The 23706-nt window shown below is 39.9% G+C and overlaps 1 protein-coding gene across 2 annotated transcripts in view; it reads left to right on the forward strand.

Moving 5' to 3' along the window:
- DOCK1 (dedicator of cytokinesis 1) overlaps nt 1-23706 on the forward strand; it is a 323977-nt gene that overhangs the window by 28681 nt on the left and 271590 nt on the right. The window contains exons 4-18 of one of the 2 annotated variants that reach the window (XM_054206749.1): nt 1175-1230; nt 2768-2864; nt 5754-5902; nt 9060-9195; nt 10377-10534; nt 11095-11176; nt 11622-11757; nt 12113-12185; nt 14680-14822; nt 17292-17417; nt 18838-18962; nt 19288-19386; nt 20539-20611; nt 22339-22442; nt 22918-23101. In XM_054206749.1, coding sequence (XP_054062724.1) covers nt 1175-1230; nt 2768-2864; nt 5754-5902; nt 9060-9195; nt 10377-10534; nt 11095-11176; nt 11622-11757; nt 12113-12185; nt 14680-14822; nt 17292-17417; nt 18838-18962; nt 19288-19386; nt 20539-20611; nt 22339-22442; nt 22918-23101 — 1741 coding nt within the window. The remainder of the gene's footprint in view (nt 1-1174; nt 1231-2767; nt 2865-5753; nt 5903-9059; nt 9196-10376; nt 10535-11094; nt 11177-11621; nt 11758-12112; nt 12186-14679; nt 14823-17291; nt 17418-18837; nt 18963-19287; nt 19387-20538; nt 20612-22338; nt 22443-22917; nt 23102-23706) is intronic. The other variant, XM_054206750.1, reaches the window with a different exon arrangement.

The following is a 23706-nucleotide window of genomic DNA, read 5'->3' on the forward strand; positions in this document are numbered from 1 at the left end:
TTATTTTGATATTTTCACTTTTGGGAAATACACTACGTTTCTTAGGAATCGTATTTCACGAACATGCCTTTTACAGCCGAAGAAGCAATTACGCATTCTTCTTGGCTTAATTTAATTCCACGTGTTGCTGCAGTTGTCTGACCTCTGCTAAATGTAGGTTTTTTGTTTGTTTGTGATTTTTTTTTTTTTTGAGTGAGACTAAGAGACACACACGTGTCTCCCCCCAGTTTCTGTAGCTTTCGAAGAATTTCTTTTTTTGCGTTCCCAAATGAAAACTGAACTACTACCTCAAAGGGTGAGGTGGAGCGACTTTTTTTCTCAACTTGACTTGAATTAGTTTGAAACCATTACCGTATTTCTGGAATCTCAAGATTAATTTAGAACATTTTTTCAGAAAAGCGGGACTGGCCTTTTGCAGTGCTGTCTGTTGAAAGAGGTTTTTGGCTTGCAGCACTACCGATAGGTTGGCGGTAGAAGACGCTACGTTATATATAATCTGTGTACTGGGGGCTGCAGTGCAGGATGTGTGCGTTCAGCACATGGATTTCACAGCAAGGCAGCCCGGTACACTGCCCATTCTCACAAAGTGTATATTTTAACTGGAAGCCTGGAAACACTGGAGAAAATGCTTTGGGAACAGGAGCAACACCTTATAGCAGGGTAAGAAAGCCTGGTTAGACGGGAGGAAAAGCAAGCAGTGCACCTGAATTACGGGCAAAATGTCACTTTGGAGTGGATCTATTAAAAATCATCTGTCTGCCATGCTTTCAACAGCAAGCCTGTTTTAATTTGCGTCTGCGTGTCATCATCCAGGGATGTGGAGAATCATGACAAACGTTACCTTGAACTAGGGAAAGAAACACCCCTTTGTAGGGCCAGTTGTGACAGGGCATTACTGCTGTTTACTTTGATATTGTGAAGATAAGTTCAAAAACACCGAGTCTGTATTTGCCGAGGTTACAATAACACCGTCTTGGTAGGACACACCATACAGAATGTAAATGTACATTAAAAAGAAAACAGAACACCACAACACAACTATTCTGATGCTTAAGAGGATGTGAATGGCTCTGCAGACCTGGCAGTGTGTCTTGGCATATTTTTAGGTAATAAATAAAATGTTGTATGCAACTGGTTATTGAAAATATTTTTTTCCTCTCCCTCCCTCTCAAAGGGCATATTTCCTGCCTCATATATACACCTTAAGGAAGCAATAGTTGAAGGCAAAGGGTAAGTTTGATTCAAAAATAATGAAAATCCATTTTCCTATTTGTATCTACATGATTTTGGTGTATTATCAGATAACTTACACTCATTTTCGGTTAGCTAATGAGCTGGTGATGAAAATGTGTGTGTTTATGTAAAAAAATATTTTAAATTGGTAACTCACCTCAAGTTCAAAGGTGCTGTCATTAGCAGTGCTTCTGGCTAGCAGTGTCCTCAGCGGCATCGTTGTATAGTTGAGCTAAAGCATGACCTTCTCTGTATTAACTTAAATGTTTCAGAAGAATTAATATTTTCCCATTTTTGTTTATAACTGTTATTATTCTCTTGACCAATGGTTACCTAAATTAACTTTGTCCACTCCCAGCCCCCTGCTTTAGTTCTAATTTCAGGTTTCCCAGCTTTTTTCATCTTTTAGCCCTTGAGTCTTATGGCTTCTGCCTGGTATATTAAGAGAGGCCTTTGATAGGAGGTACCTTTCGTTTGTGCACGTGACACTTAAGTAATTTCTTAATTCCCTCTTCAGTAAATCTTGTAGACTGGACTCCTCACTGAAAGCCATTATCCAGGCATCGTTTTCTGCCTTACTGAGTTGTTCTGTCGAACTGTTCAGTGTTTGATTCTCCTGCTCCCTTGCCTGATGTCTGCGCCACTAAGTAGTTTGGGCTGTTTTTTATTATTTAACAGCTGTTAAAGTTCAGATCTTTATGTCTAAAATCAGCACTGCTGGACATGCATGTAAAAGTTCATAAAATTGATACAAAAGTTTAGTTAAACAGGAAAAAACGCCAACCCCAAACCCCAGAAAAAATGTGGACTGAAATGAATAGCTAATTAGTCAGGTATGAAATGGAGTGAAACAGGATTAAAATATTTTATTCCTTTGTGCCCGATTTATTTTTATGCGCTGTTAAATATGTAAATGATAAAACTAGTAATCATGAGATTGCTGCATAATGACATCTTTCTTGCTGATTACAAAACTACCTTTAAGTACCCTACTTCTGAAATATTAAAAGATCTAGCTGTTGTTTCTTACTTTCATGGCACATAACTTTAAAACAAGTCCTACAGAAACTTAACGGTAATGACATGCATGCTTAATTTTTCTTTGCAAGACCAATATTTTGAAAAAAAAAAAAAAAAAGTGTGTTAGTATCATGGCATTGTAAGTCGTGCATATCTGGCTTTCACCTCGATTGCTTCTTGTGAAATGAGTATCTCGATAAGAAACAGCATGGTGAGCTGTGTGTCGATGCCCTTGTCTTCCGAGTATAGAAATAAGGAGCTGGGGGGGGGGGAAGCAGCATAATCTCAGCCCACCAAAGTACCCTTTACATCACGTGGCTGTGCTGGTGTACGTCGCTGCTCCTGGATCTGATAATACGTTCTTTTTTTTAGCTTATGAATTTGTGATAAGCGGTGTTATTTTCAACCCTGTCGTTACTGAATTTGGAAATGAACAGTTCTGTCTTAGAAATGATTCTGCCATCCTAAGAAAACCAGCGCTCGATTAAAACTTTTCTTTCCTCTTCCTTTGAAGACAACATGAAACAGTTATACCCAACGAGCTCCCCTTGATTCAGGAGGTCACCACAACGCTGCGGGAATGGTCTATAATATGGCGGCAGTTATATGTTGTAAGTATCCACGTAGGAAACCGTTTACAACAGGATATGGTTTGTGAAAAGAGTGATGCTGTGAAAGGTAGAGTGAGAAGTATGAAGGAACTTCTAATGAAATTCCACTTCTCTTACTGTTTCTAAAGGCCACTTTTAATGCTGCAAAGCTATTTAGCATCTTCTACGTTACGGCACAAATCTCAGTAGTGTTTCCTTTGAGTGTTTTCTCAAATACTGTGTGTCTCTTGTGCAGAATCGTGTTTTTACAGTGGGTTACCTTGATCTAGAAGCAAATTGTTGAGCGATTATGACCCCTTTTTCAATGGGGGGCTATTATACAGAATACATTGGATTTTTAAGAGATATATTAGATGTTTCCAAATCTGTAGATTGTGTTAAAGAAAAGAAGGAAACTGTTTAAGGCTGTTGATCTACGTTATGAAAAAACGGAATATTTGATGTTGAATTTGTGGGTGTAAGCTTAAACCTTTGAAAAATCACGAGTGTACGCCTTTTACCCCTCAGTATTCTTGTACTTGATTGTTCCCAATTTATCTTGACTTTGTTACGTGCCTGATTATTTTCGTATGCTTGAGTTCCAAGCGCGCGTTGAGGAGTGCTTCGAGGAGCAAGGAAGAAGTAGACAGGCAGAAGCGAACGAGGAGGAGCGGGATCTAGAGAGGGCCCTGAGAACAGCTTTGCCCTTGGCTCCGCGGCTGTGTGCTGCTGAGGACAGGGATGGTTACGTTTTGACCCCAATGTCTTTTTTTTTTTTTGGGGGGGGGGATTATGCTGAGTATGAAATCTGATACTGCTTAATGTCAGAGAAATACCGCCTGCAGACCTGCACAAGGCTTGGTTGTGCTGCACGTACAATAAGAAAGGAGGAGTAGCAATAGACATTATTAGAAGTTTTCTTACCAAGACTTGTGTGTGCTTTTTGTAGCAGTAACTTTTAGGAAATGATAAAATTCTCCTGGTGGGGGAATCACTTGTTCTAACCGTTAATGTTTAGCATCATTTGTCACGCGCTTACTTCCGTGCAGACACATGAACAGCTAAACAATGCTGCAGTGCGTTGCTAATAACTTTGAATTCCAGAGCAGGCAAGGTGTGATGCTGCCAGTGGTCACAGTTCAGTAGCAGAAAGGGTTCCAGTCCCTGTTACAGCTTCGCTCCGAGTAGGTAATTAACTAATGAGTTTGTTTATATTTGTATCTCAAGGATACCTGTTAGATTAATTGCCTGTGGTCAGCTGCCAAAAAGAGCATTGGTGCACTGGAACTGCCTTTTCAAGGGAGAATGGTTTACTGGAGGTAGCCGGTTTCAAACTGGCTAATCTGCAGATTAGAGAGTTGTTCCATGTTGTCCACATCTGGCATATCAAAAGTCATTAAATGACCACATTTATGCCTTTATTCAGTTCGTAATTTGTGTTTGAACATTGAGTAGGTATTCAGTTTTGATTTTCAGATGGCAGAGGACGTGGCATGTTCTTCATCTCACGAGTTTACGATTGCCTGCAGCATCGAAAAGCAGGAACCTTTTTCCCATTTGGATTTGTCTGTATTTAGCTTCCAGCCATATGTTCCTGTTGTGTCTTTCTCTGCTACATTAAAGAGCTTTTAATAACGGGTATTTTCTCTCTGTGAAGGTTCTCACACTATAATCAGGGCAGCTTTTTGATAATCTGAACAGACTGAAGTCGTTAAGTTTCACAGTTAGGTATTTTGTTCCCTGAGTCTGAGTTGTCATATCCTTCTCCTGCACCTTCTGTAGTTTTTTGTTGTCTTTTATTATAAAGCAGAGAATTTTATTTTAACTATTTAATTATTCCAGTTGTTTTCAGTCAAATAAGGCCTGGGTGCAGTTTGAATGAAAGATAGCTTCGCGCAGCCTGAATAATTCATTGGTGAAGGTTTTTTAGAAAGATTTCTTCTTTTTAAGAGTGTACTGAACTAATGGCTGAGATTTTGGAGGTTATGAAGACAGTAAGAGAGGCTGCTTCTGGGTAAGATGAAAGCATTCAGGGTCTCTATGTCATCTTTGTCTCAACGTTATCTTTCACAATAAAAATAGGCCATTTGTTCTGCAACTTCAGTGTTGCATAGTATTGTTTGTTTGTGCTAAAATTGTGCATGTGCACTGTCCGCAGCTTAAACCAACATGTCAAATTCTGTTTTGTGGTTAAAGATTTGATTATTTGTCTCTGAATGCACGTGTGTATGGGCATGCGTATAGAAAATGCTCTGGAAGAGAGGTGTCTCCCTCTGTAAGTCTGGAAGTTTATCTTTTTGGATGTTGCCAAAGAAAGTTTGTGTGTCCTGCCTTTATGAACAATTAAGGTATTAGACTTCCTACCAGGTTTAGTGCTTTCCTGGTTTTTCACTTCCCTTCAGATGTTACCGGTGGGCTCGTAAGACACTGGTGCACTCAGCTTTGCACACTGAGGAACGTTAAAGTGTTACTCTGAAGGTTTAACCGGAGTGGGGGGAAGGATCCCGTAAGGTGTTGCAGATGGAATGTTGCAGAACTTGAGCCTCTTGCTGTTACAATGCAGCATTTTTAGTCCTGCTCTACTCAGTATAGAAGGTTATTGAATAAAGTTACTCTGAACCAAAAAAAGAATACCTTTCCCTTGCATTGCTTGTTCTGAATACAGCATGACCTGGCTTTTAAGGTAAGGTAAACACAAGCATGTGCACATACGTAGATACCTAAAGCAGAGCGTAAGAGGCTGTGTGTGCAGTGTTGTGTGCTATAGAAAGTAAGACTCCTATTTTAGAGCTAATTGTAGACTCTTACCCTTTTGAATTTGTATTTTAGAATTGCAATTTATTATATGTATTTAAAAGATGCTCACTTGACTTCAAAACTAACTTTGACCCATCTTTTTCCTCCAAACAGCAAGATAACAGAGAAATGTTTCGCAATGTGCGGCACATGATATATGATCTTATTGAGTGGAGATCCCAAATACTCTCTGGGACCCTACCCCAAGACGAGCTCAAAGAACTGAAAAAGAAAGTGACTGCCAAAATTGATTATGGCAACAGGTTTGTGAACAATATTTTCCAAGTGTTTATGCTTAGAACCAAATCAGCTTTCGTAATACACATTAGTTGTTGATGACTTCTTGCAGGATTCTTTTATTCTGGTATTTATGGAGATGTGATAGTACTATATATATATAGTCCTGTGAGAGCAAGATTAAGAATTAAGCTGGTACAGGATCTTTAAAGTATAGTACAAATTATAATATGACAAGTGGAATCCATATGTAACACTCTCGCTTGCTTGATGATATTATCAATTTCATACTGGTATTAAGCTGCAATTTTTAAGGTCAATTGAAAAGCGCAAGTATTGCCTCCGTTCAAAATACAATTTAAACTCTACTTGCTTCTGCAGCATAAACAGTTGTTGCCTTCTCAGCACCACCAGCTGCGGTGCCCTGAAGTCACTTAGCTGTAATGTGATGTTGAAGGATTTGGCTCAGAAGCATCGTTTAGCTCATTGTTCCTCTGCTTATATAGTATTCAGCTTGTACCAGAGGATTAACAGACAGATTTAATAAAAGCAAAGTATCTTTTTTTAATAGAAGAGAATGGAAATTGTGAAGGAAATATTTACCAAAAAAAAAAAAAGAAAGACAGCGGTATAGGTTGCATATGTTAGATATGTTAGTCATTCAGACCTATTAACTCTGCAAACAGTGGTCTGGATTTAAGCAAAATTTTAGGTTTCAGATCGTCTCTACAGTTATGACTTTGCATTTTGATTGAAAAATGAGAAATCACACCTTACTCTTCAATCAGGAAATTATTTGAAAGAGTGTTTTGAATACTGAGGGACAGCGTTGTGTTGTAGTACTGCGCACCTGGGGACTGGAAGAGTTTTCAGTGAGCCAGCCTTTAAATCCCTCGTGATGTAAATAACTCATCAGATTTCAGCTATTTGTGTTTTATCCTTTAAAAATGCCAAATTTGCAGTATATCCGTTCATGCACTTTAGCAGCAAAAGCTGGGATTTAAAAGACAGAAAAAAAATTAAAAAATCATCACTAACTGCATTCAGTCCATAATTAGCATTTATAATCCAAGAGATGAACTGTTGTACCTCAGTAGACAATTAACCAGATGTTGTTGATATTATTTGTTTGGCTACTGTATTTTACCATCTGGCTAAGGAGTTGGCTAAAGTTACTCTGGATAACCTCCAGATGCGCAGCGTTCAAATACAGTGGAACATCTTGCGCTGTGCTTTATATTCATAATGTTCTGATGGACTAATTAAGTGATCAGAACGTTCTCTGTGGAGTACAGGAGGGAAGTGAATTTGAACTTCTGAGTAAATACTCGCAACTGAAAGATACCATATGTTTCTAATGTAGTCATACATTCACTTTTGTCTAAAATAAGCACGAATGATGATTTCAATATCCAGACAGAAGGAATTCATTATGCGTCTTATGAATGTTTTCTGATCTAATCATATCCTAACTTTTCCTGTTTTGTGAAATACTGATTTGTAAATAGGATTCTTTTTTCTATAAATAAAGACAACCAGTTCACTGCATGTTGTCAAAATAACTGAGGAAGTAAAAATGGTCTTATGAATTTGTATTTTTAATGTTTTTCAGAAATTGGGTCAGGTAATTTTGTTGTGAAAACATGTTTCTTGTTCAGTTGCAACAATCTGTAACTGGGACACTTTGGAAAAAATTTCAGTGTTTTTTTTTTTTTTTTTTTTTTTACCCAGGCATCATTTGCAAGTATAAAACAATGAAATTAAATCCAAGGAGTGTTTGCTTCTGTTTATTTGACAGTCTGTGCAAACATTCTTGTCCTGCTGGTGTGTGGTAGGCTGAGTGAGGAATCTTTACTCTGGATTTCTGAGTTACCTTTTCCTCTGCAGAAGGACTCTGCTCTTGTTCGGCCCGGGCTGGCGGTTCCGATACAAGTGGCCAGTGGATGTATCTGCTGCTGTCCAGGACACAGTGGTGGGGAGGAGCAAGATGATTTTGGCTGCTTTTCTGTTTGGTTTCAATGATGAAACCACTTTCTCACGAGAAAACTTAACCTGGGAGCTTGATGGTCCTTAAGAGAGTTTTGTGATGACTAGTTCCAGTTAGAGCCGAGCTCAGGAGGTGCTTCTTTGAGCGATGTTCGTTCAGCTTTGAATTAACATGATGCAGTTAATTGGGCTCGCTCAAGGCTTTGTTTCAAACCTCCAGGTTTCCCTCTTGTCAGGGAGGGACAAGGAGTGATCCTCTGAGTACATGAGACACGTCTTCGTCTGCCACAGCTCCTGTGCTGCTCTTCAAGTGGTTGCGGGTCATGTCCAAAGGGGACTCTCTCTCAGATAAACCATGGACCTCATGCAGTGTGGCTTATCAGACACTGCAAGTTTGATTTAAGCTCATTGATCAAACATATTTCAAAACCAAAGTTACAGCAGCTCCATCATGAGAGGTGACTACAGAGTTAGAAGAAGAAAATAGGGACCATATGTATTGAAGCACAGGTGAGGAGGTCAGTCTTAGGGAAGAGAGGTACAGAAATGTAGATCAACCTAGATATGATTTGTATTTTTTTTTTTTTTAATCCTTTATTCTGCTGCCAGTACCTTACTATCATGGAAAAATGCGAAAGGTCTTTCCTAAGACTGGATTTGATTATGGCAGAAACCTTTCTCTCTGCAGAAGGTAATCACGGATGTTAACTCCCTGCTGACAGAAATCTGGCTTCTGCTTTAAATAAAGGGAGACAACTTAGGCCTTCTTACATCTCGTCGGTTTTTGTTAAAACGTGAATCTGCCTGCTTTGGGGGGAGAACGTGGGATGGGATGAAATGAACTGATCAGTTTACACGTGGTGTGACTGTAGTGGTTGTTTGTTCAAACTGTCAGATGAATCAGAGGAGCAGACGAAGTTTCTTGCAAATTTAGTTGTTTAAGAAATTACTTCCCCAGCTGTTCTGGTATTTCACTTACATCGGTTCTTTCTGTGCTGTAGGAAAAAGTGACTTCCATCCAGGGATGATTATCTCTGGAGTTGGTGACATGTTAAATCTTTTTATTGTATATCAAATGATTTTTTTTTTTTTTTAGTCATACATCATCTGTGCATGACTTTAAACTCTTGACAGGTGTTTTTTAAGCATTTATTTGAGCACTGTTAATTCACAAGTATATTTTTTGTGTTTGTTTAGAATTCTTGATTTAGATCTGGTCGTTAGAGATGAAGATGGCAATATTTTGGACCCAGAGCAGACCAGCACGATTAGTCTTTTCAGAGCACATGAAATAGCTTCCAAGCAAGTTGAAGAGAGGCTACAGGAGGAAAAAGTAAGATACTCTATGCACTGTAGCTTTTGAAATGTAAGACTGTGAACTAGGTGACTGACTATTCATAGCATTGGCAATGAAGAATTTGATACTTTTCTGAAGAGTTATCAGGCTTCTACGGCTGAGGCTGTTTAATTGTCTTTTTCATCCTTTAAAGTGCTTAGTAGAATTTGTGGTTAAGAGCTATATGAGTAAGTTGACTATGTCTGTTGGTTAGTAGCAGAGATGCGTATGTAGCAGGTTTGTACGGTAGGTTGTCATGAGGGTTGATTTTTAAGAATCAAGTAGAACAATTCCTCGTTATGTTTGTGTGATTTCTCTATGCCAATCCTGAAAATCTGTTTGTTGAAACAAGGAGCGCATATTTAAAGACGTTCTCAGACTTGAATAGTCAGCTTCTTTACAATTCAAATACTTTTCAAAGGAAGAAGCCCTGCCAGTGTCAGCAGCAGTTGCTGGAGCATGGTATTCCTGAGGAGTTGCTCATGAATGCATTAGCGCAACTTCACGAGTTACTGGATCCTGTTGAGTTGTAATAGGCCATATGCACACTTGCAGCCCTTACCAAACTTGGTGTAAAAGTACATTGGTTTAAATGGGATTTAAACTATTAAATTCTTGCATCCAAAGTTGTTTCTTTGTCCCTGCCTCAGCCGCTTTCCCTCTTGTTCCCTCCATATGCGTTCCTCCCTTCTGCCTGGATAAAGTAGTTTGTGGTAAAGCTCATGGGAGCTAAATTCCAGGGGTTGGTAACCTGTAGAAATGGCATTGTTTTTTCTCCTTTCTTTCTTGGCACTCTGTGCCTGTCAGAAAACCGTCAGACAAAGCGAAGAACAAACTTTCTCTTTTTTTTTTATCAGATATATTTCAGGCTCTGTCTTTTCCTCCGTTTGTTTAGCTCTCTTATTAATAAGTGAAGACATCTCTCTCTTCTTTGGTCATCTGTCTATCTGTGTCTCCCCCTTTTTCTTTTTTTTTCTTTCTCCTTATGGTGTGGCATTTCAAGACAGATCCAGAAAATGCATTTTGTTGTAAATCCTAATACAAACAAAGATTACAGGAGTAGATGCTCAACAGAAACCCCCTCTTCTTCTGTCTTAAAGGTTTTAGGAATGATTTATACTGGTTGGATATTTCTTAGGCTAAGTTAAACTTGAGTTTCTTTTGTTCTTGAATTACAGTCTCAGAAACAGAATATCGATATCAACAGACAAGCCAAGTTTGCTGCCACTCCTTCGTTTGCTTTATTTGTAAATTTAAAAAATGTAGTCTGTAAAATAGGAGAAGATGCTGAGGTCCTGATGTCTCTGTATGATCCACTGGAATCCAAATTTATCAGGTTAGTGCACTCCCGGGTATACTCCCTAATCTGTGCTTACTCAGTTATAGTAGTGAGGTAGTTTTGCAGGATGAGAGGGTTTATGAAAGTCAAATTTCTGTGAACTGCGTGGCAAAGGGTCACCTGGGAAGCGACAGTGCAGCAGCACTTGGTCATCGTGTTCAGCACAGCGTCAGGCAAGTCTGTGGGTAGGTTTCAGAGTCGCACCGTTCCTCAACAGGCTGTGCCCGTGGTTCCTCAAGCGCAGAGCTGAAGTGAGACCTGAACACACCTGCGGGGCCCTCGCTTAGCAGCAGCCTCGGCACTAATCTGAGAGTTTGATTTCTACATCCCCTGCTTCCTTAAAGAGCTTCCTGCACTCTCTTGCTGACGAGCTGCTTACTTTTTATAAGTGATATACACAAGGGGAAATGCCAGAACTCCACTAAGTAAATATCAATTTGTTTAGAACAAGTAGATTGTGTTTAAAATAATCTCCCGTAAATTCTCAAGTTGATTGTATCCGCTTGTGGTAAAGGAAGTCATTTAAACAAAAAGTCCTCAAAATCTTGTTCTTTCAGTGAAAACTACTTGGTGCGATGGTCAAGCTGTGGACTCCCCAAAGATATAGACAGATTGCACAACCTTCGAGCAGTATTCACCGTAAGTGTCTGCACTTGGTTCAGCTGGCAAATTTTAAGGCGCTTGTTTTCATAGCTCATGAATAACCGAGGAATGTCATGGTCTGTATGCAAACAGCGTGGTGTCACCTCTGCAGGTAACGGTCCTGGTGAAGGCTCACATGAGCTGTTTCTCATAAGCGGTTACTAAAAATTCTCGACACCTGGCTAAAACCAAAGTTGCTCGAAGAAGTTTTAACTTACTAGAAATGATTTGGCCTCCTTAGCAATTAATTACACAGAAGTCAAGATAAAATAGTTAAGTGCTGTTAGAAAAATTCCTTTCTCCTTTACTCTGAGAATAGTTCGCCCCGGTGCTAGAGGCTAGCAAGGGGAAGGGAAATTCTGAGCAGCAAACCTTCTGCCTACTAAAATGGTACTTGAAATTCAAGTATTATACAGTAATCTGAAGAATCTGCTGTTTCTAGGACCTGGGCAGCAAAGACCTGAAAAGAGAAAAGATCAGTTTTGTCTGTCAGATTGTGCGAGTGGGCAGGATGGAGCTGAGGGACAACAACACAAGAAAACTAACCTCTGGGCTACGGCGCCCCTTTGGAGTGGCAGGTAACTCTCTGTGCGCTGTATCTGTCCATATCACGCTCTAGTCTTGCGTAGGAAGTTGGGTCGTGAAACTCCCGTGGGGTTGTCAAAGCTCAGAATTGTTCCGGGTCCAGGTTAGTCAGACCGATGGCTGTGTTGTAGAGTTTACTGTCGCTTTCAGGACTCGCATTTAGCTACAGGTGCCAAAGGCTATTTGCCACATGATGTTATTCTATAGGAAAATTCTGGAATTGCGCAGTTGGTGATAATTCCACCCCTCTTCTGAGTCACCATTGCTTCCTGTCTCCCAGGGTATTCCTTCAGTATCCCTCTGCCCGTGTTGATCACTAAATTCGGTACGCTTTGTTTTTGTTTTCAGTAATGGATGTTACTGACATAATTAATGGAAAAGTTGACGATGAGGACAAACAGCACTTCATACCATTTCAACCGTAAGTAGGGAATAGTTTTAAGAATGAGCAGATGTGAAAGAATTAGGATTTTAACTTTAATTTGAAAGAAATAATAAAATTTAGACTTTTGGTTGGAAGTGTTCTGTAGATATTCTGAAGTGTGATATTTTATCTTGAGTTGTACTTACTAATATTTCTTCATGATAATTTCCCATTAGTTATAATAGCAATAGCCCCAGTAACTTTTATTTTTTTGAAGTCTGGAGTTTAAAGCACGCGTCCCCCGTTTTTCAGTCTTGTTTTCACTTTATTTAAAGATGCCAGGGTGATAATGTGTAAAGAGGTGAAATGCTTAAAATAAGCGCATTGCTGGTTTAGCTGTGCCTGAGGTTGACAAAGACCAGCAACGTTACCAACATCCGCTGCAGGTGACTTCTGTGAAATTAGTAAACAATAACATTTAACTTTTCTTGGTAGCAGATATAATTTCATAGTAGGGGCCGTGGTAATTGGAGTACAAACGGAAGTTGAGAATTTGAAGGGTGGCTTGATATACTCCTGCAATATCTTCTCATAATTCAATTTTATCATGCGAGACTTACCAGCAAGGTTAGGTGTTTTGGTTGAGTAGAAAGGGAGAGGATGTTCCTGCTGCGCATCCTGTTACAGCTGGCTCACAGCGTCGCGGAGACCAGTCTGCTACATGGGCCTGGTCTTACTTTTAGTCATCTCAACCTGCGGACCTTTCCTCGCTGACAGGGAGTTTGATAGATGCTATTTTATGATAATTAAATTAGCTAATAGCAAATACGGATTTGGTGTCCTTTAAAGTACGGAGTATGTATAAATTTAATGTAATATCAAAGATCAGTTTTGACTTCAAGCCACAAGATCATATTAAGAAATAGGAGTTTAATAGCCTGAGTTTTTGTGAATATGTAGATATGTGCAGAGAAAATGCTTTTAGAAGCAGAAGCTTAGGAACAAAAAGAGAACGTGTGGCAATACTCTATTCCATCCATAGTTCATAGGGTCTTTTTTTTTTTTTTTTCAATTCCATTTCCTGAAGTGGGGAAAGGTAGAAGGGATAAGTCAAATGTGCGTAAAATATGAATGCGTAGTTTTCCCGATGTGTGAAACGGTAGACCGCCATCTGTTCGAAAAGGCAAAACATAGTTATGTGAGCTAAATTCCTTGATTAGTGTGCTAATGGCTATTCAGAGGACTCTTAATAACATTTTTTTTTTAAAAAGAAGCTTGAAATAATGTAGTCTTCAATTAAATTTATTTGGGAAAATAGGCTTAATTGAGGAAGCCGTTGTGGTCTGATGCAGGGCTACCGAGAGGATGGCAAGGTGTGCAGGCGCTGTAAGGAGCCGAGCAGGTGTTTGCCTCCTCTCTGGAACGGTTTCCTCCGGTGTCACTGGAGTGGTGCAGAGGGTGTTAATGTGAAAATCAGAAGTACAATTCCATTTGTCAAGGAAAACAGGAGTTTTTAGGGAAGAGCGCATTCATGATATGTTTATTGTGTGGTAAACAATAGCAAGCTTATTTTTTAGTGAGCGTGGAAGTATGCACTGAAAATGAATCTTTGTGTATCAAAGTGGATGCTAATGGAACATCTAGTTTTCTGCTCCATTAACACTGATTTATTTTTTCTGTATATATAAATCAGCTTTTTGAAAAGATGTACAATGTGATTTATTTTTTTTTGCCACACTAAATTAAAACATTTTTCTGAAAAAGTATATTGCAAAGAGTATGAATAATGTGAAAACACGCCATGAATACTGGTGTCATTATTTCCAACGTAGACTTAGGCTGTGTATATGAGCCACATTTTTCTTCTCATTCCATGCTTTGCTTCTGTTGTACCACATGCAATTCTGTTTTCATATCTTTGTTTGTTTGTATTCATTCACTAGCCACCAACACAATGGCTGTCAAAAGCACTTGGCAAGATTACTTAAATGACACTTAATGCCGCTGTTTATTTATAGTTTCCATCTTTTCATTTATTCATCAAGTTTAACAGTACGTTTGGATTATCTGCTTTTCTTTTCCTGTGCCGTTTCTGTGAGATTTACGGTAGCTTTTCCTTCGGACGGTACGCACTGCTGCTTAACCTATAGACTGACAGAAGTGACCCTGGAGGTGCTGCAGGGCCGGTCTGCTACATCCATTTAAGAGAAAAGTGCCTGTGTAGATTTTTCACTGCTTAACCAGGGGATTCTCGGGTGGGAGACATCCTTCCTCCCCTCGCAAAGCGTCACTGGGGCCTGTGCATGTGTGTCCCTGAAGGGAGAAGTCACAACGCAGGTGTGCTGTACTTCTCGGTGGTAGATCAGCATTCTTCTGATTAATGATCTTCCTCTGTCTGTCTTGTTACCTTTCCTGTCCTTTGTCTTGCGTTGACTAATAAATACTCTTTGTCACAACTATGATATGATCTTTTGTGTTCCCTTGTTACTGTGACTTCTGGTTTTCTGTGACCCTTTGTTTCCTGGTGTTGGTCGTCATGTGCATCCTCCAGGCTAGCGTTGGATGACGCCATTCGACACAAGCAGCTGAACATATCATCCCGTTTTTCACCCAGGGTGGCAGGGGAGAATGATTTCCTTCAGACTGTTATAAACAAAGTGATTGCTGCTAAAGAAGTTAACCACAAGGGTCAGGGTATGTACTCTTCTTTCTATACACCGGTGTACCTAAAACTGCTCATCGCTTGATTTGCAACATGTGATGGTTTTACTTTTGGAATCGCAGGTGCATAATACTACCTTCGCTTGTTCACTGCCGTTTGGTAACAGAAGATGTGTTTGCACGGTTTGTTCCCCCTCTTCCCCATCCTTCAGGGCTCATTCCGCTGGCCTCCCTGCCCCGCATCTTTCCCCCCGCCCCGTGTGAACGCTACAGGTTGTCCATCCTTCTTCTGCATTGTCCATCACTTGGACATCTTTATATTTCTGTACTGGAAAAGGTGACTCAGGGAGTCGGCCCTTGTGCCCTTGAGCTGTGGACGTTGACCTCCTCGTGTTGAAGGAAGGGATATTCTCTCCCGTCCTTTCCTTCGCCTTATTTTTCCACTTTGCGGCTGCGCTTGCAGCATTTGGCTCCCTCTCAAGAGGGCCAGGGCATTGCTTCTGCCAGCACCTCTCCCACCCGAGCTTGGCTGTGGAAAGGATGGAGCCAGAGCACGGCAACCCCATGGATCCTCCACGGATCCCTTCTCTCACGGGCTGCTGGGGTCACTGCTCCTAGCTCAGCCTGTGCTCTGCTGACGTGAACCTGAGTTCACTTCCAAAGTCTGGGTTGGTTCTTTGGGTGTGTATGTGTACAACACTTCATGATCATAACGTGTCTGCCAGGTAAAAAGTGAATTGCATGATGGCTCAGTTATTTCTGTACTGACTTCAATAATTTTTTGGGAATATGGATTAATAAGGTGTTATGCAGGCCAGTGCGGAGTTTTCACCAAGCACTATGTAGGTGATACCACATGTAGGGGGTATCTGAACAATAGACCCAAGGAAAATGATATACTCTTTTGCTGATTTTTGCTAATTAATAGAAAAAGAAAATCTAAATAAACTTTTTTTTTAAAGTTATCCATTAGCTAAAGAGGAGAACTTAGATCTGCTTTCCCTTCCTGTTTTCACCTGTGGCCATAGTGTATCAGAAAGGAGGAAACATTTCAGCTGCTTCAGTTCATTTCAGATTCTTTCCCTAAGAAAGGTGGCCAAGCATACAGAAAAGGATTAGGAGTTGTCGCTTAGCCAGTCAGAGTAGGTACAGTTACTCTTGAGTGGAACGGCAGCTGTTAGAACCATCTCTGGCAGCAAGTCAGCATATAGCCTTTTATAAGAGACTTTAATAGAAAAGAAAGCTAGCTGCCAAATATATCCAAAATGAATGCATAGTTAGTTGTGACTGTAACAGGATAACCCACAATTTGTTTTATGGATGAGTATTTTTTTGGTATTTTTCATAGATTTTAATTTTAGGATTTTCTTCTGCAAATTGCTGCTGTAATTATTTCATGCTTAAACTTGATTGCCAGTCACTCTACCAAGTGTGTAAGACTTCTTCCCCCACCCCAGTTTGATATCTTTTTCCTGTAACAAGTGTGCCTGATGTTAGTTGGCAAGCAATGGCTTTTTAGTGGCGCCTTCTGCTACCGAAGAGAAAAATGTCAACTCTGTAAAGCTGATGCTGTAGATTTCTTTGTGCTCAGCACAGGAAAAACAACTTACGGGGGTGGTGGTGATGAATCAATTCAGGGTGCATTTCTGCCGTTGGTGCTCTCTCTGTTGGCATCTCAATATTGGTTGGTTGTAATACGTAAGTTTTTCCATTCAGATCAACATTGCTGCTTCTCTCTCTTCTTGTGGAAGATAAACGTTTCATTAGGAAGAACTTGTGAGAGTTCAAAGGAGAGATGAAAGCCTGAGGCAGTTCTGCTAATGGCTTAATAACTGTATTTCCACGAGACCCTTTGTGGAATACTTAAGTGATGAAAGAAGTCTAGTTTTCCAAGTTGGAAATCCCAAGGAGGGATTCTTCTGGGGTCGCTCCGGCTTCGTGCCAAGGGCACAGTAGACTTGTTTCTGTTTTCACAGCCCGGACTTCAGTGGGTCCAGCTGATAACCAAGGGTTTCCTTCTTCCAGTTTATGTTGTATGGTGCTGGTAACCTGTTTTTCTTCTGAATGGAGACCTGTTCTGGTGAGATTTTTGGACTGTGAGTAAAACTTTTGGCTTTAGTGAGGCTGCGTATGGGAAGCTGTATGCATCTACTTTGGAACATCTGCCTAACTCCTCCCTGCCGAGACGCCTTCTACATGGTATTGCTGCGAAGTGCAAAATACAAAGGCCCGAATCCTTATCGTGCACAGATTTCCAGTTTCTCAGGTTTTTTATTAGCCAGCCAGCTTCCAGTTGAGGATTTTATGCAGTTTTCCACAAAGTCTGATATAATCAGACATACTTATGTGTGCTCTACTCCTGTTTCTGCGTAAAGTGGTGGGGTTTTTTTTGAGTGTTTTAATGTACTTTGGAAAGCGTATTTTTTTGTAAATGTGTAGAAAGAAATTTTTAGTAACTAGAAAAAAACCAGCAATTTAATAATCATGCGTTTTACACAACAGGTTTGTGGGTGACTTTGAAACTTCTTCCAGGAGATATTCATCAGATTAGGAAAGAGTTTCCACACTTAGTGGATAGGTCAACAGCCGTGGCTCGGAAAATGGGCTTTCCTGAGATTATTATGCCTGGTAAGCCATTGTGTCAATTAATGCTGCTTTGTTATATTTTAACCTTCTTTAAATATCTGTATGTATGGAAGCTTTGGGGGGGGGGGGGGGGGAGATGAATGTGAGGTATGATATACATTAGAAATAATGCATTGTCAAAGGAGTTTGTCTCATTTAAAATAAACGTGAAATACTTTGGTAATACCTGACACATGTGCTGCATAAATAAATAAAGCTAACAATCCGCTCCCCCAAAAGATGCGATATCACAGTGACAGTGGAAATTCTTCTCTTTCTCCAGTGAAGAAAAATGTATACAAAACAAATGCTTCATATTCTCTCCCTAGCAAGGGCATATGTAAAACTTATATACTGTGATGAATCCAAACCAGAAAGATTTTTCAGAGAAACAGGCTTGATTTAGAGATATGCAGGTCTCTTGGAGTTTGTACTAGATTTGGATAATGTATTTGAAAGAAAGCCATATTGTCTTTTTTTTTTAAGTCATATATTCCGTGGTACTTCTCGAAATACAAATTGTCATAAGCAACAGACCACAGGAAAAACCCCTGCCAGTGTCCTTTTCAGATTGATGGGCTGTGCAGGATCCATTAGATATTTTCAAAAACCATCCCAGTTCCAGCTCTCCCTGCGGTTGCTGACTCGGCGTTTGTCAGTCGTGTTACCGTAGAGCCGGTGTGGTGTGAGTACCTCAGCACCTCTGCTTGTTATGGTGCTATGCTGGCACGTAAACCATCTGCCTCGTGACAGCGTTGGAAATCCCCCGTTTCCACAATTCACTTTCAAATCTTCAGTTGAATGGGGTGTAGTTGAAGACCATTTGAAGATGTAAAGCTAAATACAACCCTCCCCTGCAACCCCCCAAGCCAGCAAAAACATCAAACCGCTTCCCAATGTAACAAGTTAAACACCTCTCGGTAGGCTGTTTGAATATCTTTAAATTGCAAAATATCCATGTATGGATAAATTAGTGACTGTGGTGAAACTCATCCTTTCAAGTTAATAATGAAAGAAGTTGTGTAAAAAGAAAAAAAAAAAAATAACCAAAAATTTAAAAAAAAAAAAATTAAGGTGTTTTTTGAGTGATACGTTACATACTCTTAATGATGATGCGGTATTCTTTCAGTCCAGAAACAGCGTGTAATTGTTTTTTGGTTTTTGTTTGTTAGATTCAGCTTGGTGCACTAGGAGTTCGTAGTTCAGACTTCAGAAGTCTTGGCACAATTTTAGCTAAACAGCTGTTTTCGGTTCTAGTTTTGCATGTTCAAGGTACTGTGGCTTTCAAATGTTTTGCCATGTGTATGCGCAGTTGCTGGTATGAAAAAGTGGTGGTCGTTGTTTCTACGCCTCCATGGTTTCACAACTCGATAGGTATAGTGTGAAAATTGCTGAGAACTTTGTGCTCTGCTTTTTCTTGTAGGTGATGTGCGTAATGACATCTATGTAACGTTGGTTCAGGGAGATTTTGACAAAGGCAGTAAAACAACAGCAAAGAATGTGGAAGTTACAGTATCTGTTTATGATGAAGATGGCAAAAGATTAGAGGTATTGAAGTATTTAACGTCTGGGGTTTTTCTGATTTTGGTACATATCTATTTAAGGCTTTTCAACATGTTTCTCTGTATTTCTCAGCTGAAGTCCCTGTTTTTATTTACAACAAAACTTTCTCTTTTACCATAACTAAATACATCTTGTCGTATCAATGCATGCACTCTGATACTAATTTCATGAGGAGCTCTGAGCATGAGCCGTTCTGTCTTATTTTGACCTACTTCACTGATTTTTTTTTTTTCTTTTTTTTGTTTATTTGAATGAAGAAGTGGAGCTTAAGGTAGACATAAACATTTTCTCTTTTGTTTGTGTTTTCAAGAGTGTTATTTTTCCTGGTGCGGGTGATGAAGCCATCTCGGAGTACAAGTCAGTGATATATTACCAAGTAAAGCAGCCGCGCTGGTTTGAGACTGTAAAGGTATATAAACTGTTACAATAACTTCCTCTGTGTGGGTTATTATGCAATTAATACAGGTTTCAGTGGAAGCCCTTGAGAAAGAAAACTAGGGAAATTCAATGCTTGGGACAAAAGAAGTAGCTCGACTAAGGAGGGCTTTCAGAGACTGATGGAAAATAAATTTGACTTTTATTGCATAATGCATTTTATTTCGTCCCTTTGGTCAAGATGACTGTTACAGGGGCACTCCAACATCTGTTTAGGAATGGTTTACTCTATTTCCATGAAGGTGACCTCGAGAAGCAGGATATTAAGGTTCAACCAGAATTGCCATAGTGTTGAACTCATCACTGTTCTGGGATCTGGCTGATTGTGCTTTGCACTTGCTGACTTTGCTTGGGTAATAACATTTTAGCTTAAATGCCACGTTTGAATATTACAGAGGAGGCTGATGTTAGCTTTATAAAATACATTCTGTCTAGCTGTAGGCAGTGGGAGCAGTATCTGTGTACCAAGAGGGGACTTACAGCTACTCCCCGCACCGTAGTTTTAAGTCCCCTTGTTGCGCCTGCAGACAGAGAGTGGCTGCCAGGGAATGGCAGCGGCCTGGACATGGTGCTGGGGAGCAGGTACAGCACAGAGCCTGAATGTGGGTGTGATCAAGAAAATACCACAGCTTTGGCAAAGATACTGGGGGGAAGAGCATTGGTTGCATCCCTGCACATTGGTGTGGAGCAGAGATAGACTAGTAGTATATGTAGTATAAGTGTTGCATAGGTAACAGATGCGTTAAGAATTTTTGCTTTGCTGCTGTTGGTAAGCAAGCTGACCTCTCAAACTCAAGAGGGGCTCATTCCTGAGCTGAGGGGGGTGGTAGGGGAGGCTTTGAGGTTACAGACAATATCTGAACTTGCAGGTCTTGTTGGGTAACTTAAAAAGCTTGCTTCTTTCCTTCTCTCTTTCTTGGTTCAAGAATTGGCAATTTTCCTGGGGAATCTGTGACCTTTCAAGGTCTTCTAGGGCAAAATGAAGCTGGTACTCAACATTAGTCTTCTTGAAAGCGCCAACCATATTTTTGAAAGATGTCTCAATGAGATTTGGTAGTGGTTGATGATGTTTGAAGATACTGTACTGACTGTTTTCTTTCTCCGTCCTCTTTCCCCATATGTGAAGGTCGCAATCCCCATTGAAGATGTGAACCGCAGTCATTTAAGGTTCACGTTCCGTCATAGATCATCACAGGACTGTGAGTAATTCAGCCTTGTCATTATGGTTCTTGTCAGTCTCTGGTGCCAAAATCTGCTGAAACAGGCATAACGTTCCTATCTGTAACTGACTATTGTAATCGCTTTTAGTGCAGGGATAAGTTTTTTGCCTGCTTATTTTATGTTAACATCTCAGCTTTTTTTTCCCTCTGTTTTCCTTACCTATTGACATCAAGTTTCTCCTTTCCTGCCCAGTTATTTTGCCAAATCAAATAAAATGGCTAGTGAATAAAGCTTTCGGTTAGCAACTGAAAGGGTTGTGGTATTGTGTATTTTAAGAGGTAGGTGGGTAGGGAGTAGTAAAGATATTTACCAACCCCAGGTGTGCAACGGGAACGTGAAAGAGTTTACAGTAGGCTTAGCATCAGTAATTGCAGACTTAGCTATTAAGAAACTTGGTTTCTGCTTCTGTTTCTCAGACTGACTTGTGGTTGTTTTGAAGTAATTTTAGTCTAAAAGATATTTGCGAGCTTGTGGTTTTCCTCAGCTTTCCTGTAATGCTGCTGGCAGCTGAGATGCTTTGAGCGGTTGAGGATCAGATGGAGACAGCTAGACATCTTCCATTTGTCAGCAGTTGTTTTGCAATCAAGTTTGGGGATTTGCCTTGGTTGTGATAACGTTTGTTCCGTATAGTGGTTACAGGGGCTGCCTCGCTTGATAGGAAAGCCTTTCCAAGTCTGCAGCAAAACGCTCTTGCTGTAGAACACATGCGTAGACAAAAGCGTTAATCAGGTGGTGTCCGCTGGGTGCATTTTAAGATGTGTAGCGCTCTCCATATATACTTATCTGTGTGATCTGTAATACGTTACTCCGCAGCAGTTATTTAATTGAAGCTGTATATTTTGCAAATTGATCATTAATAAAAGATTTACTTAGTTTAGAGAATGATACTTGCTAATGAAAACAACGTGCAGAAAACTAGTGTCATTAGTGTCAAAATTATGGTTGTGCACTACATAGTACTAGAGAGAGATGTTTTTATGATGACTCAAAAATTTCGGTTGGCCATGGTTTAAATATTAATTAGAGGCTGTGCCTTAGGGCTGCAGGGTTTTCTCACAGGCTGCTTGGTCTGTCTCAAGTTGATGGCACTTTCCTTCTGATTTGACTTCTGAACTTACTTTGTGATTTCTGCTTGCCCCATTGCTTTGTTTTTACTTAATTTTTGACAATAAATTTTGAACGAGAGCAAACAATGCATTTTCTACTTCATAGGAGTTGTAGAGTGGGTCACCTTTCAGAAACTCAGGCACTTCATCTGTAATTAAGGAATGTTTTGGTTCTAATATTCCCCCTACTAATGATAAAGCCCTGATGAGATCCTCAGTGCTGGTCTTTTGAATCATTGTTCTAAGTATCCAGCACTGCCATTCTTCTAACTCCGAAAAAAATGAACATCACAAATGCATTGAATTTCTGTTCTTAAATAGTTGCATTAATGGAGCTTTCTAAATGAACACACAGAATACGGAAGTATTAAGCATCTAGTTACTGTTGCCATTGTCACATTCTTAAGCGTTTATTTCTCATATTTTTGGTTCTGTCTTGAGGTTAGAAGACTCTCCCAATTTCTTGTACCTTTTCTACAACTGAGAATCTTTATTATGGTCATTCGTGTATAGGTTTATCCATGTTTTTGTGATTAGGTGGACTGTCCGTACTAGTATCAAATACTTAATTATGCTTTTTTTGTTTGTTTTTGTAACAGCCAAAGATAAATCTGAGAAAATATTTGCTCTAGCATTTGTGAAGCTCATGAGATACGATGGAACAACTTTGAGAGATGGAGAACATGACCTTATTGTTTACAAGGTAGAATTTTGAGATACTTCAGTATTTCCATAGTAGCTAGCTCAGTGCGAGTACTACTGACTTTTAGTGAATTATTGTTACAGAATTGCACAGAAAAATGTGTTATAGGCTATTCTTTTAGATCAAGCAACTAGATAGTAAGTACTGTGCAATTTGCGTATTTGTCAGATTGATTATTAAACTTGGGGTATGTTTTACTGGGCATATTTTAATTTTTAAGGTGCTTGTTACCGAGTTTTATGTGTGTTTTCATGTCTGAGAAAAGTTGCTTCTCTAGCCCTTCAAATATCACATCTTGGTTCTAATCTGTAGACAGGTTAGTGCTAAATTACTCTGGTTGAAGGCCCATAGGATACCTCCATTTCTGGAGCAAACCTAAGAAAATCCAGTATAAATTCTACAATTTTATCATTACCAAGGCTTTTTACTAGATATTTTAAGATTGTTTCGTATTTTATTTAAAACACTACTGTAGGCAGAAGCAAAGAAGCTGGAGGATGCCTCGACGTATTTAAGTCTGCCATCCACTAAAATAGAACTGGAGGAAAAGGGACACTCTGCAACAGGGAAGAGCATGCAGAACCTCGGAAGCTGCACCATCAGCAAAGACTCTTTCCAGATTTCTACTCTAGTTTGTTCAACAAAACTTACACAGAATGGTAAGTCCGTAGAACTGCTGGAGCTTCTGCTCCTCGCAGATGGAGTGGGGTTGCAGGTACTGACTTTCCTGCCTTCTCTGTCCCACTGCTCTGTGAATGGATGCTGGGTTTTTTTGCCACGCAGTCTTGGATTAAATTGTCTGGATGCAGCAAAAGCATCTACAGAGTGTGTGCACTATCCAGCCTTTTCTCTGCCCATGGGCTTTGTTTTGCTTTAGAGCAGTACATGTCTCTCAAGAAAACAGAAGAATCCAAATTAAATGGAAACAGGAATATTGTTTACCATATAGTGAGACTTTTATACTGAAGTACACAGAAAACAGGCTCTGTGGCATTTCACTTCTCTGTGGGTATGAAAAATAGCACTAAGAAAGAGGAGGAGTTTGCTTTCATGAGTAGGTAATATCATGGCTCTGCTCCCAAATCAGCTGTTATATGTCATTTCCAAGGTGTGATATCCCTCTGTTATGCCTGAAGAAAGCTCTGATGTTTTCTTGTGTTGGGCAGAAGGGATGGGAGCATTAGAATGTGTTGCATGGAGGTCACTTTCATGTTCGCACATCCTCACGCGAACGCAGAATACCAGGAATGGAGTTGGCATATTT

Source organism: Rissa tridactyla, chromosome 6 (assembly GCF_028500815.1).
Source record: "Rissa tridactyla isolate bRisTri1 chromosome 6, bRisTri1.patW.cur.20221130, whole genome shotgun sequence".
In the NCBI taxonomy this organism is placed as follows: domain Eukaryota; kingdom Metazoa; phylum Chordata; class Aves; order Charadriiformes; family Laridae; genus Rissa; species Rissa tridactyla.